The sequence below is a fragment of the Balaenoptera ricei genome, chromosome 6, assembly GCF_028023285.1.
Source record: "Balaenoptera ricei isolate mBalRic1 chromosome 6, mBalRic1.hap2, whole genome shotgun sequence".
Lineage (NCBI taxonomy): Eukaryota > Metazoa > Chordata > Mammalia > Artiodactyla > Balaenopteridae > Balaenoptera > Balaenoptera ricei.
In genome coordinates this window covers 113,235,961-113,248,296 of record NC_082644.1, presented here as the reverse complement: position 1 = coordinate 113,248,296, position 12,336 = coordinate 113,235,961, and the positions used below count along the sequence as shown (strand labels likewise).

The window sequence follows — 12,336 nt, the reverse complement described above, 5'->3', positions numbered from 1 at the left end:
GGGAAAATGTCACAGGCTGAGGAGAGAGATCTAAGTGTGAATTAGTCTGAGAATGGAAGAGTTAATATATCATCACTTCACACTTAACCCTACTGATAACAGTAGAATGACTTGGATAAGTGACTTATGTTTGCTACACCTCAGTTTCTTCATGGAGCTATTGGTAACCTGTCTTTCAGGATCATTGTGAGGACAGGGTGAGAAGACACCTGGCATTGTTCCTGGCCCCTAGTAGGTTTTTTGTTTTTGCTTTTTCCTAGTAGGTATTTAATAAAGGATTATTCTTTTCCAAAGTGTAGCAATAAAATTATTGATAGAGTACAGGTAGAATAGTACTTCCAATATTTAAAATACCACTTTAATAGTAATCTAAAACTTTTTCAAATGTGCAGTAATCTGTTGGTATTAATGTATAATTAACATATTAATCTGTTGATTACATGTACTTATATATTCAGAATCTGGATTGGATAGTCAAGTGCCACATTTTAAAAAAGAATTAGATCCTTTTCTCCTGGTTTGCCCCTTAAATCTATAAGGACTCATTTGATAAAGTTCCCCCACTGGTTTGTTGAAAATAATTTTGTTACCTTTTTAAAAAGTTCCAAGTGACTATTTCACAGTTATGTTTGATCTCAGTTCAAGGTGGCTATGCTCAAGAATGGAATGGGTTGAACTTATTTATTGCACATTTTAAGATCTAAGATTGATTCATTTAAAGTGTAAAGTATGGAAATTTTCTAACATCACAAAATATAAAGTATAATGAACCCCCATGTACTTATCATCCAGCTATCACCTTAAATGACATTCAGATTAATATAGAGGATGAAATGATCTTTGAGAAGATATGGAACTAACTTGTCTTGGTTCACTAATGAATAAGTGCTGAAGGTTTTGATTTAATAACTTAATCTGAATTCCTTCAATCATTATTTCATTCATTGATTCATGCAACAAAATTTATTGAAGGTCTACTTTGTTCATTAGTGCCTAATGGCTAAGAGCCATGGCTGGGTGCAAATCTGAGCCCTGCTACTTACTGGCTGTGTGGCCTAGGGCTAATCAAAATATTCTACGCTTCAGTTTCCAGTTGACAGAATTGAGATAATGCAAATATCTACCTCATAAGCTTGTTATGAGGATTAGATGAGATACATTGGTTTGCTCAGTAAATGTTAGCTATTATTATTAAAAATACTCTTTCTCCTTTTCCTCCTCCTCATCTTTGTCACCCAGATTGTGTGCTAGGTGTCATTGGAAAGTGTGAGAGGATTAAGAGGTGGACCTTGACCTTGAAGAACTAGAACTTCAAAATCACATGTTAGAGCCAGGAGAGATCTTCAAGATAATCTGGTTTGACAAGTCCAGAGAGGTTTAGTGAATGGTCCAGTATCACACATCTATCTGTTAGTGGCAAAGCCAGGCTGAATCTCAGGTCTCACAGCTGTGAGTGCTCTTACAAAATGGCTGTTCTGTTGGCTTGTCTGACCTCTGCCCCCTTCCTTAAACCCTAGTCTTTCTAAGTTGACAAACCTGACCTATGTGTTTTTCAGTGCTCTGCTCTTTCAGTGCACAGACATATATGTGAGACTTTTTGCACATATCTGACCTAAACATGTCTTGGACTCTCCCTCCTTAAGATTCCAAGGAAGACCTTTTAGGGAAGGTGGACAGGCTATCTCTGTGTTGTAATCACAAAGATGTTTTTATCTTCCTCTTGTATCACAGCCCAGGAGTTAAAGTCACTATTTGAAAAAAAGTCGCTCAAAGAGAAACCTCCACATTCTGGAAAGCAGTCAATATTATCTGTACGCCTGGAGCAGTGTCCTCTGCAGCTGAATAACCCCTTTAACGAGTACTCCAAATTTGATGGCAAGGTAAGTAAACGTGAAACTATCCCTTTAGGTAAAACCTCAATTGGATGGAATTATTGTCGGTTATTATTCTTATTCTTATTCTTATTAGATTTAGGGTTTCAAAAGGGACTCAGTAAATATAGAATGTCACTCACATTTCCTAAGACTGAGGGTGTAAAAAGGTCTGGATTTGGGCTTAATGTGGTTTCCACAGTAATATGTTTGGAAGGATGAAAACAAAAACAGTCTGGAGATCCGTGTGTGTGTGTGTGTGTGTGTGTGTGTGTGTTCGTGTGTGTGTGTGTGTGTGTTCGTGTGTGTGTGTGTGTGTGTGTGTGTTCGTGTGTGTGTTCGTTCCTGTTTTATCTCCTAAGTGTTTCTCTCCTAAGGTTTGGGTTAGTTGGACTGTGATTAATCAAGGTCTGACTGTTTGGAAAGCCTTGAAAGTGGTTCTGGGAGACGGTTTGGGTTGTCTTGTCTGATTCTTGATTATAACTCCAGAAATTGTAGAGGTGAGAGCTTCATTTCAGAATTCTAAGACATTGCTTTGCATGTCAGTGTTTTATTGAATCTTGTTTGACACTTGCTATGCAGGATGACTTAATTTTTTCCTGTTTGTTCTGACAGTTGCTAAATTAAAGTGTGTTTGTTTTCCTTTTAGAAAAATGGCCACTATTTTAAGTGGAATATAGTTCTATCAATACATGCAGGACCCTCTCTTCCCCATTCTTTGTCTCTGTGCTGAGCTGAGCTGGGTTTCTTTCAGGACAGTAGCAGTTGATTTTTATATTTATTGCCATTATGTTTGCTGTCTGGCAGTGTTGTGGGCGTGCTGAGTGATAGCTTGTTGCCTGGAGGGACTGTGTACAATTTGTCTTATTTCAACACCATTGCAATTAATAAACATACAGTTCTTTGCTTATGTTTGCACTTTTTATAATCAAGTCCTGGTTATATGCTGTTTCTGTCAGTTGTCATCTTTGAGCAAGGAGATGTTTTTTCTTTGAAACACTTTCACCTCATACAATTCAGCATGTTTCCATTGGTTTAAGTAAGCATATATGGACATTGGCACGTGAGGTTATTGATGTTGGCGGGGAAGGGGAACAAAAAACTAGAAACAAAATGCATAAATAGCATAAAATCCTAATATGCTCAGGAGTTTTCTCCAAAAAACATAAGAAAGTACTTCCAGTAAATTAGAGATTGTATCCTGTGAAGAGCTGTTCTTCAGCCTGCCCCTGCCACCTTCTCCTGCTTCTTCTTGTGGAATGCAGCAAAGAGGAGGAAGGGTCCCCCTAGGGGACAGGAATGTCAGCCTCTGGAAACTAGTGAGTTGGACTGTAGGGGATTTTTTTCTTAACTACTACAATCGATTCATTTAGATATGTGAGATGTTATTATTGGGATTAGGTTATTACATGGCTAGAATTTATTTGCTTCCATTGCCTATCATCTCATTGTTTGAGGATGCAATTAATTGTTGGAGTAATTAGTATTTGATAATGCTGTGATGCCAACAAAGTAGCACAGATCTTTTAAAATACTATATTCTAGAATTTTCATTATACTATTAGATTCTATTATAAATTACTTAGGATTTGGATTTGGTAGAAGGTTGTGAACTCTGCTTGTTATATATACCTAACTTGAAATTAAAAAATAAAATAAAGAAGCCATTTCCTCAGTCACAAAGGAATTATTTTTGCTAGATATGTGTTTACACTTACGACTCTCGATGTTTTTGTCATATCAAGTTTATTTGTAATCAGCAAAGGATGTGAGCATGGCCCAGTCACCATTGCACAATTGATTAAGAAAGATTTATATATCGATAAGTCTATCTTGTGACGCAGTGCTATTTTTTTTATTATCCTACATATTACAATTGCTAAAACACAATTAAACCCTTGTTCTCATCTATTATTTAATATTGATGCATTTGGCAGATGTGTAATGAAAGTGGCTAATATTTGAAGGATATTGTATTGTACATATTAAATTAGTCTATCTTTGTGAAATGCATCAATATGATATTCAATGACATCTCAATGATTAATAGAGAATTATACTTGAGTCAAGCCTTTTCATAACCTAGAAATTAAAATGACTATTCAAATAACACCTCAAAATGATGAAATTAGCATTTTGTGATTGCATAATAATGGGATTGTAGTAGTTACAACAGCACCATGGCTGCCTCGAGAGTTAAGATCATGTCAACCCCTTGATAATAAAGCCTTTTCTGTGAGAGTCGACTTTAATAATTTCCAGATTGATTCTTCCCATAAATCATTTGACGTTCAGCACTAAATTTTTGTTACTGTTGTAACTTAGAATTATTTTATTTTTATTCAGCTCATATTTAAGAAGTGAAATGAGTGTCCTGTTTTAATGATTCACCATCTTGTCATTGAACTCCCTGTTTCTTGCCTCAAATGTAAGAGTTTCTCATGTGTTTTGATAGTCCCCCCCCCTTTTTTTTTGCAAAGGTTTGTTAAAGCCACTAAAATATGTGGTTCTTTCCGCTACAAATATTCACAGTGCTTTTCTTGGGAATAACGCTTGCCTTATTTACATAATTAACTGAGTTGCTTAGGTCTCTTGGGCAAATGGTACATAATTGGGGAGAGAAGGGGACAGGGAAGAGTTTGGGGTCTAATTAAATATGCTAAAAAACTACTTAATTATCTATTTCCTCAAGAGACTAACTGCTGTGAAATCCTCCTTATGATTAAACTAGCATTGGATTTGAAAAAAGGGTTTTGTTTTTGGTGTGGCTTTACAGTTACATTGTAAGTAAGCAGGCATCTTTAAGGATTTGTGCAAACTGAATTGTTGGTTTTAGTGATTCTAAGGGTAAACATCTCTTAGTTATTGTACTAAATTAAAGCGAATACTTTCAAATAGTTTTTGGTTCCTGTAGCTGGTTAATAATTTGATTTTTTAAAAACTGTGGTTGGTTAATAATTTCTTGAAGGCATGTAGAGAGGGAAAGGCCGTACTTAGGTATATGCTTTATTGTAATTTTTACAGTTTTTTGATCAGGTTTATTACTATGTTTATATTATCTTTTTGGCAAATTGGCAGTGCTATCCGTGACTGTTTTAGATTCATAGGTTATTAATAACTCTGTTTACTGATCATTTGAAAAAAGACCAGGACAGATTGCAAGTGGTTTTAGGGAATGCTTAGCCAGACAAGGCAAAACAAGGCTCAGCCATCTGCCTAAATTCTTTGGGCTTGTTAAAAACAGGACCTCTGAATAGCTTCATTAACAAAACCAACCTCTGTTTTAGAGGTGAGACAATAGGAAAATTCTTGTGCCCGTCCCTCTGATCTCACTGAAAGTGGGAAATGTTGGGTATGACAGGGAGTTGCTCTGAAGTGATGAAGGAGTGACAGGCAGTAAAACATTCAGCACTGATTTAAGTGCCCCTGAATATGTGGATTTCTGCCCTGTCTCTCCACCTTTTTCAAAAGAGGTCTTATTTTAAAAAGCATCTAGCCCCTTTCCCATGCCTTATCACTTGAGAAGCTTTAGCTAGTACATCGTCATCACTATTTTGGTTAAACTGAGTTTACAAATATTATCATCATCAGTAGACCCTTAGAAGTTCAGATACCCATCTCCTGTCAGTACAGTTACTGACAAAGAAATGGTACTGATTATCAGTTGTGTCACCTCAGTCAGGTTTTTCACCTTACTGAACCTCAGTTTCTTTACCTGTGCAAAGAAATTAAGAGTTCCTTCCTAACAAAGCTGATGAGACCATCAAATAGGATAAAGCACCTAGCACGGGGAGAGGCAGTGTAATTTAGTTTGTAAGCAGATCTATTATGTAGTAAGGTCTGAGTTTAAATCCTAATTCCACCACTTAGTGGTATGACTTCAGGCTAGTTACTTAACCTCATGAAGCTGCAGTCCTTGTATGTGGAATGAGATGGTGGTAGTGTGTCTTCCTGATGAGTATTGAGATATAGCACATAGGAAGCGCTCAGCAAATACCCCACTTCTGCCTCTTTCTCTCTCTGTAAAGGGTGAGGCCAGTGATGCTCTCTCTCCTTTGTACTTCATTAGATTGTTGACAGGATTGAGTGAGAGGAAATGTGCTCTTAAAACTAGGAGTTTAGCATCGTTACACAAGATGTACAGCAGACTGGCTGAAGGTGGTCTGCTTGTAGAAGTCCAGGGAGTCAGTCCAGTGGGGTTTTGACCTTCAACTTGAAATAGGAAGATTAAGACAAGTAATTACTTCCTTTTTTGTTTTTTTGTTTTTTTTGTTTTTTGCAATGGCTATTTTTTAAACATCAGGTGAGAGGGTAGTTTGATATTAGTAATTGCTTGGCAGTTTAGTAAAATGTTAAATATTTTACTTATTTGACTTAGCTAAATTATACTCTAAATATAAGGAGCATGTTTGCCTTGACAAGTGCTTTAAAAAGCAGAACCAGTGCTAGTTCATACAGACAACTGACTTTGATTGTGTTAACTTGCTAGAAAGTAACCATTTCTCTGTTAGAAACTGTTTTAACAGGGAAGCTGCAGAGAGCATGGGGGAAGGGATAATTCATGAGTGCTAATTGCTTGGCTGTTAATTTTCATAAGTGTTGATAGAAGCAGTTCCTTAAATTAAACTTTGTTTAAAATGTATCAGGGGAAATATTCCACAGTGTCGAGCCTGAAGTGAAAATTAATATGAATGCTGTGGCAATTAACACATACTGGTTAATAGCTTTTAGCAGCATTTTGGGATGATAGTCCTTAAATACATTTTTGCATGCTGCTCTTGTTTCAGCATTGTTTCAGTCTATGTCTGGATAATTATGAACAAATGTTTTCTACAATCATTGGCATTAAATAGCTCTCTTCAAAGGAAGTCACTTCAAACTTTGCAGAAAGCTTGAAGCCACTGAGAAATGTTGCAAACTCAGAAAAGGTCAGCGAATTGCCTTTAGAGGAAAATGCTCCTCATCTGAACTTGGAATATTTGCTATTATCGTGGGAATGGTCCCCTCTAATAAGTTAAGCTACTTTAGTTTCAGGATCTCTTTCCGAAAAATTATAACCTAGACTTCTTAGTGCTGGTTGTGTTTCCAGACAGCAGCTTTTGCTTATTGCTGCCTGAGCTGAGGCATGGCCTTGAGCCTAAGGACGTTCTGGCCTTTGACCTTGCTTCTTTTCTCTGACCAACACCCTCCCCCTGCTCCCCGCCAGCCACCCCTGTCCTCCCCCACCAGAGGAGGTGGCTGAGATTGCAGTTGGCTGCATCGGTCTCAGAGAGAGAGAGAGAGAGAGAGAGGGAGAGGAGAAAGAGGGAATATCTAAGGTAACTCTGTATTTTGAATTAGGAGCTGTTTGTCTCACTTTTCCATTGGCTTCATTTTACATACCTTTTTCAGTAAAGGAGAGTAAAGTCCCAACATCATTTCAGCAGTTACTCTCTTGGCAACTTATCTCTGTGACTGTATTTTGTTAGTCTTCCTTTTTATAGACCAGTTTTTATTAGTCTGTTCTAGTTCTAAAGCAAGATATTAGATATTTACTACCTTTTTACACACCGTGGTATACCAATAAAAGGACCAAATTCATTAATTTAAAAATGTGTTTAAAATTTTTTTTAAAAATAAATTTATTTATTTTTGGCTGCGTTGGGTCTTCGTTGCTGCGCACGGGCTTTCTCTAGTTGCAGTTAGTGGGGGCTACTCTTCATTGCGGTGCGCAAGCTTCTCATTGCGGTGGCTTCTCTTGTTGTGGAGCACGGGCTCTAGAGCGCAGGCTTCAGTAGTTGTGGCTTGCAGGCTCTAGAGCGCAGACTCAGTAGTTGTGGCGCACCGGCTTAGTTGCTCTGCGGCATGTGGGATCTTCCTGGACCAGGGCTCGAGCCCGTATCCCCTGCATTGGCAGGCGGATTCTTAACCACTGCGCCACCAGGGAAGCCCTAAAAATGGATTTTACTGAGATTATTTCCCCCTTACCATTATACTAAGGCAGTGCTCTTCCTGTTGCTCGACATTATACTGAAAATCCTGAGGGCCGACTTTGGGATTTTTGCCTGGGTGGTATTCAAAATGAATTAAATAGGAATCTTACAACAAAAAGAAAGCATTTTCAAAAAAAAAAGCATTTTCAGCATCCTATTCTGAAGTTAAATTCTCAAGGCTTAGCTCTTAAAACTAGCTTATTCCACTTTGAGCTCTTTCTGTCCAGGCCTCATTTCTGCAGTTTGTTCTGAGCCCTGCCAGTCTGTGGAGGCTTCCTGTGATTGTGGAGCCGTCTTCTAGAAACTCCCGTCAGAGGTAGAATTCACCATCAACTCAGAGGCTTTTCAAAGGAAGGCAGAATTTTGCGGTGGGAAGAACATGTTTGTCAGGCTTGGGTTAGAATTCTAACTTTGCCATTTACTAGCTGTGTGATACTGGGCAAATCACTTTGCCTCTTTAAGCCTGTTTTCATATCTATAAAATGAGGTTACTGATACTTATCAGAAAATGTTGTTGTGAGTATTTAATGAAAATTATAAATGCATACATAGCAAAGTGCCTGGTATATGGTCAGTGCTGAGAGATGTATTCATTTCCTTTTACCACATTGCCATTCATTTACTTCCTATTTAGTGAGGGTCTACTATGTACCAGGCACTGTTAAGTAAAATCTGGATACAGTAGTGAGCAAAAACAGATCTGGTTTCTGACCTCATGAAGCTTCCTCTCTTGGCAGGAGGATAGATGTTATGTAAATAATCACCAAAGTGTAAAATTTCAGTCATAGTATATATAATCAAAGCCAATTAATTACCAAGTTCCAGGAGAGATACTTGGGGCTTTGAGAGAGTTATCGTAAGGGCATCTGACCTAGTCTGGGGCGGGGTCAGAAATGGTTATCCTTGTGAAGGCGCCTCTTGACCTGAGAGCTGAAGGCTAAGAACTAGCTAGGTGAAGTGTGAGGAGAAAGAAGACACAGAGGATCTGAGGCAAGGGGGAGCTTGGAAATTTGGGGGAACTGGAAGAAAAGGCTGTGTAACTGGAGACCCAAGGGTGAGGTAGATTGTGGTGCAAGGTGAAGCTGCAGGGGCAGACCACAAGTGGCTGGTAGAAGTGTCCTCTGTAATCTAAGAGTATGGGAAAGCCTTGAACAAGTTTAATGAGGAGGGAAGGTAATCAGGTTTGTATTTTGAAAAGAGCGCTGAAGCTCTGCTGAAGGGAATACACTTGAGAAGGGTTTGTGAGGCTAGAGAGACCAATCAAGAAACTTTCTGCAGTGGTCCAGGTAAGAAAGATGATAACTTGGGCTTACTTATTGGAAATGGAGAAGGAGTAGATGAATGCAAGAGATATTTAGTTGGTAAAAGTGATAGGACTTGATGATGGATTGATTATATGGCAGGGAACGGGGGAGAAAGGAGTTTCAAGGATGATTTCTAGATCAGATTCTGGCTTGAGGAACTGAATAGACGATGATACCATCCCTGAATTAGGAAGCACTGAAAGAGGGCCGAGGATGAGGCAGAAGTTACCATCTTGAGCTGGTTTGGGCCTACTGATGACAGATCATAGCCTGTTAGCATGTCCTTGAAGACACTACACATATTCTTTTCTGGAGGGGGTAGGGTGCACCCTGTTTGTTTGGTTTGTATTTGGGGCGTCTGAGGCAGTGATCTCTGAGATGAGGGTGGGCTAGGAGGCAGGAGCCTCTTTTTTGCTTCCGCTTCATAGCCAGCTTTGGAACTTTGGCTAAGGAATCGCCCTAGAAGTGGGTCACCTCTTCTCTGAGACAGGGCTATACTCTCAGATGCCTGAGATGAGCTATACTCTCAGCTCATCAGGCCATTAAGAGGAGAAAATGAGAGTAATTTTAAATGAGGCAGATGTCAGGTGTCATTTAAGAAAATATATTGATTGTAATTCTTGGACGTTAGGGGAATAAGAGGTAAAACGTGGACATATTTTTGTTATAACGAGATTACTGTTGTGGTACTACCCTCTTCCTGGCTAATTAATTACAAGATTAGCAGACAAAATCTGGTTGGAATGAATATCAAACACTGAGTCCCCAGGGAAAGCATGGGAGACAATCTGTTTTATAGGTGTGGTGGGGACTGGGGATGGTGGGATTTTATACTGAGCTTTCTCATCTGGGGCACCTCGCTCTGCATAATTTGCAATGGAGAGATTATCTAGTCGCTCAAAGTACTAGGCCCTGATTTTATTATCTTGAAAACAGCTATCCAGAAATATCAAATGACAGCTTAGGGTCACCCAGCTGGGCATAGAATCTAGGTGTTCTAATCCTTAGAGATTTTAATTTTCATTCTTAATGGCATTCATATTTACAAAATGGAAACCTGAGTTCAAGTACTAGAAGACCATGTGGTGGAAAGAACACAGACATGAAAGATGTTTTAGCCCTGGCCATACTATGGAGTCTGGGACAGGGCACCTCCCATCTCTCTGACAGAGCCTCAGTTTCTGCATGTTTAGAAGGAGGAACTTGACTTAGGTGATCTCTTGGATTCCTTTTGGCTTTAAGATTCCATAGTTTTGTGATAGAGAGGTAATTGACATCAGTGACGTGTAGAAGGTTATAGATGGGAAAACTTGAACTCTTGAAGAATTGATCTTCTACATATATGTTGCTACTTTCCTCTTTTAATTGATCATAACAAAACTGTGATGGAGGGAGCATTATCTCCATTTTACAGATGAGGAAACTGAGGCTCAGAAAGAGAAAGTGACTTGCTCAAGGAGATCCCACTAGTATTTGGCAGAGCTGGTATTCAACTCCTTATTCCATTACCACAGCTTTCTTTCTTAGACTGTTTTACAGTCATTGTTATGCAGTAAACAAAATATTATTAAGAATTGAAATTTTTCAAAATTTAAAAACAAAATAATTTTCCCTTTACCAGTGAACTTGAAATCTGACAGACTGGTTTAGCTCTTATTATCAATTGTGTCTGTTGGGTGAGTTACTGCATTTTGTAAGCCTCAATTTTCTTACATGTAATAAAGAAATGATGAGATATAGGGGCTGGGGAAGAGGAATGCTTTACACACCAAATCTAGTGTATGTCCCACCAATGCTTTTTTCTTTCCACTGATCTTCCTGGTATGCAGAGTAGATTCATTCATCCGTCCATCCATCCATCCAACAAATTATTTACTAAGTGCCCACATTGTACTGGTTCATTTTAAATGTTTATGACATACTGGCTCTGTGCTAGGCACTGATGAATCAGACAGGGCTAACCACCATAGAGGAATTTGAAGATAAGAGTGGCCATAGAGCCAACAAGTGGAGGAACCACCCTTCATAGTCAGGGTTGTGCCCTGTGCTGGGGACTATGACAGTGGTCCATGACTTCAGGTACATCTGATTGAGCAGAGGAACAGACCCATGAACAACTAACTGTAGAGTAAATGTGGTAGGTACTGCAGTATAGGTCGATACGGAAGACTGGAATTGGGAGGCAGCAGTGACGTTCACCCAGTTTGTTATCCTAGGTGAGTTTGTCTAAATTTTGATTGTATTAATTCCTAGAGGGCAACTTTGGTCACTCTTTAATGAAGCCCAGCTTGGCACTCTCCACACATAAATGTGGACTTTTTAAAAAATGGCAGTGATAAATTTCAAATGTCATTACTCTCTGAGGCTTGCAGCTACATGGCAGTATCATAAGAGCAGTGTTTTATTAATATCTCCACTCCTTTCTGTTAAATTGAAGTTTTAACACCTAGACAAAGATACATGTAAGAAAGTAAATTTAGGAAATTTGCAAAATATGGTACTATGCAACCAAAGATTAAATTGATTTGTTATATGTGCATTTAGCTACAATTCATTTTAATTGTCTGTATGAAGTTAAAAAGTATTAGTGTCAGATAAAGATTCATCACCAGAGCGTGATTTAAGGCTGGTGCTGGAGAACGCAGGCATGTGTTCCAGCAGATGTTTGTATAAGGCGCTGTCTTTCCTGACAGCAGTTAAAAAGTATGGTTATAGTAATCAAATTGTGGTGCAGCGACTCAGAGGCTAGGGCCAGATTGAATTAAAATAGATATAAGATTTATGAATAGCAATAGCTGTGATAAAATTTCACTGCCTTCTTCAACAGGAAGGACTTTTTCCACAGTAGAAAGAAGAAAATCTAATAACCACTTTTCTAAAACTGTGGTTTTGCTGACTTTCATTTTCCCTTCCTAATTATGGCATCAAAACGATAACTTGCTGGGGTTGTTTTTTTTTTTTTTTTTCAGCCATGGTGAACTCCCTTCCCCCCCCATCTTATTAAGTGCATAGCATTAAAACAAGTATTTTTTATGATGTTAGTGTTTTAGTTCAGAAACAAAATTCATGTAAATCTAGCCTGTGGGATTTAAACTCCCTTTTAAGGAAAGTTTCTTTATCATTATCACCATAACTGTGTTTTATTGAATTCCTATTTTGTACCAGGTCCTTCAGTGGACCCTTCATATA

The 12,336-nt window shown here is 38.4% G+C and overlaps 1 protein-coding gene across 3 annotated transcripts in view; it reads left to right on the top strand.

Annotated features, from left to right (window-relative positions):
* Window positions 1-12,336, top strand: part of MAPKAP1 (MAPK associated protein 1) — a 236,395-nt gene that overhangs the window by 44,142 nt on the left and 179,917 nt on the right. For all 3 annotated transcript variants that reach the window (XM_059925619.1, XM_059925618.1, XM_059925617.1), the window contains exon 4: window positions 1,732-1,880. In XM_059925619.1, coding sequence (XP_059781602.1) covers window positions 1,732-1,880 — 149 coding nt within the window. The remainder of the gene's footprint in view (window positions 1-1,731; window positions 1,881-12,336) is intronic.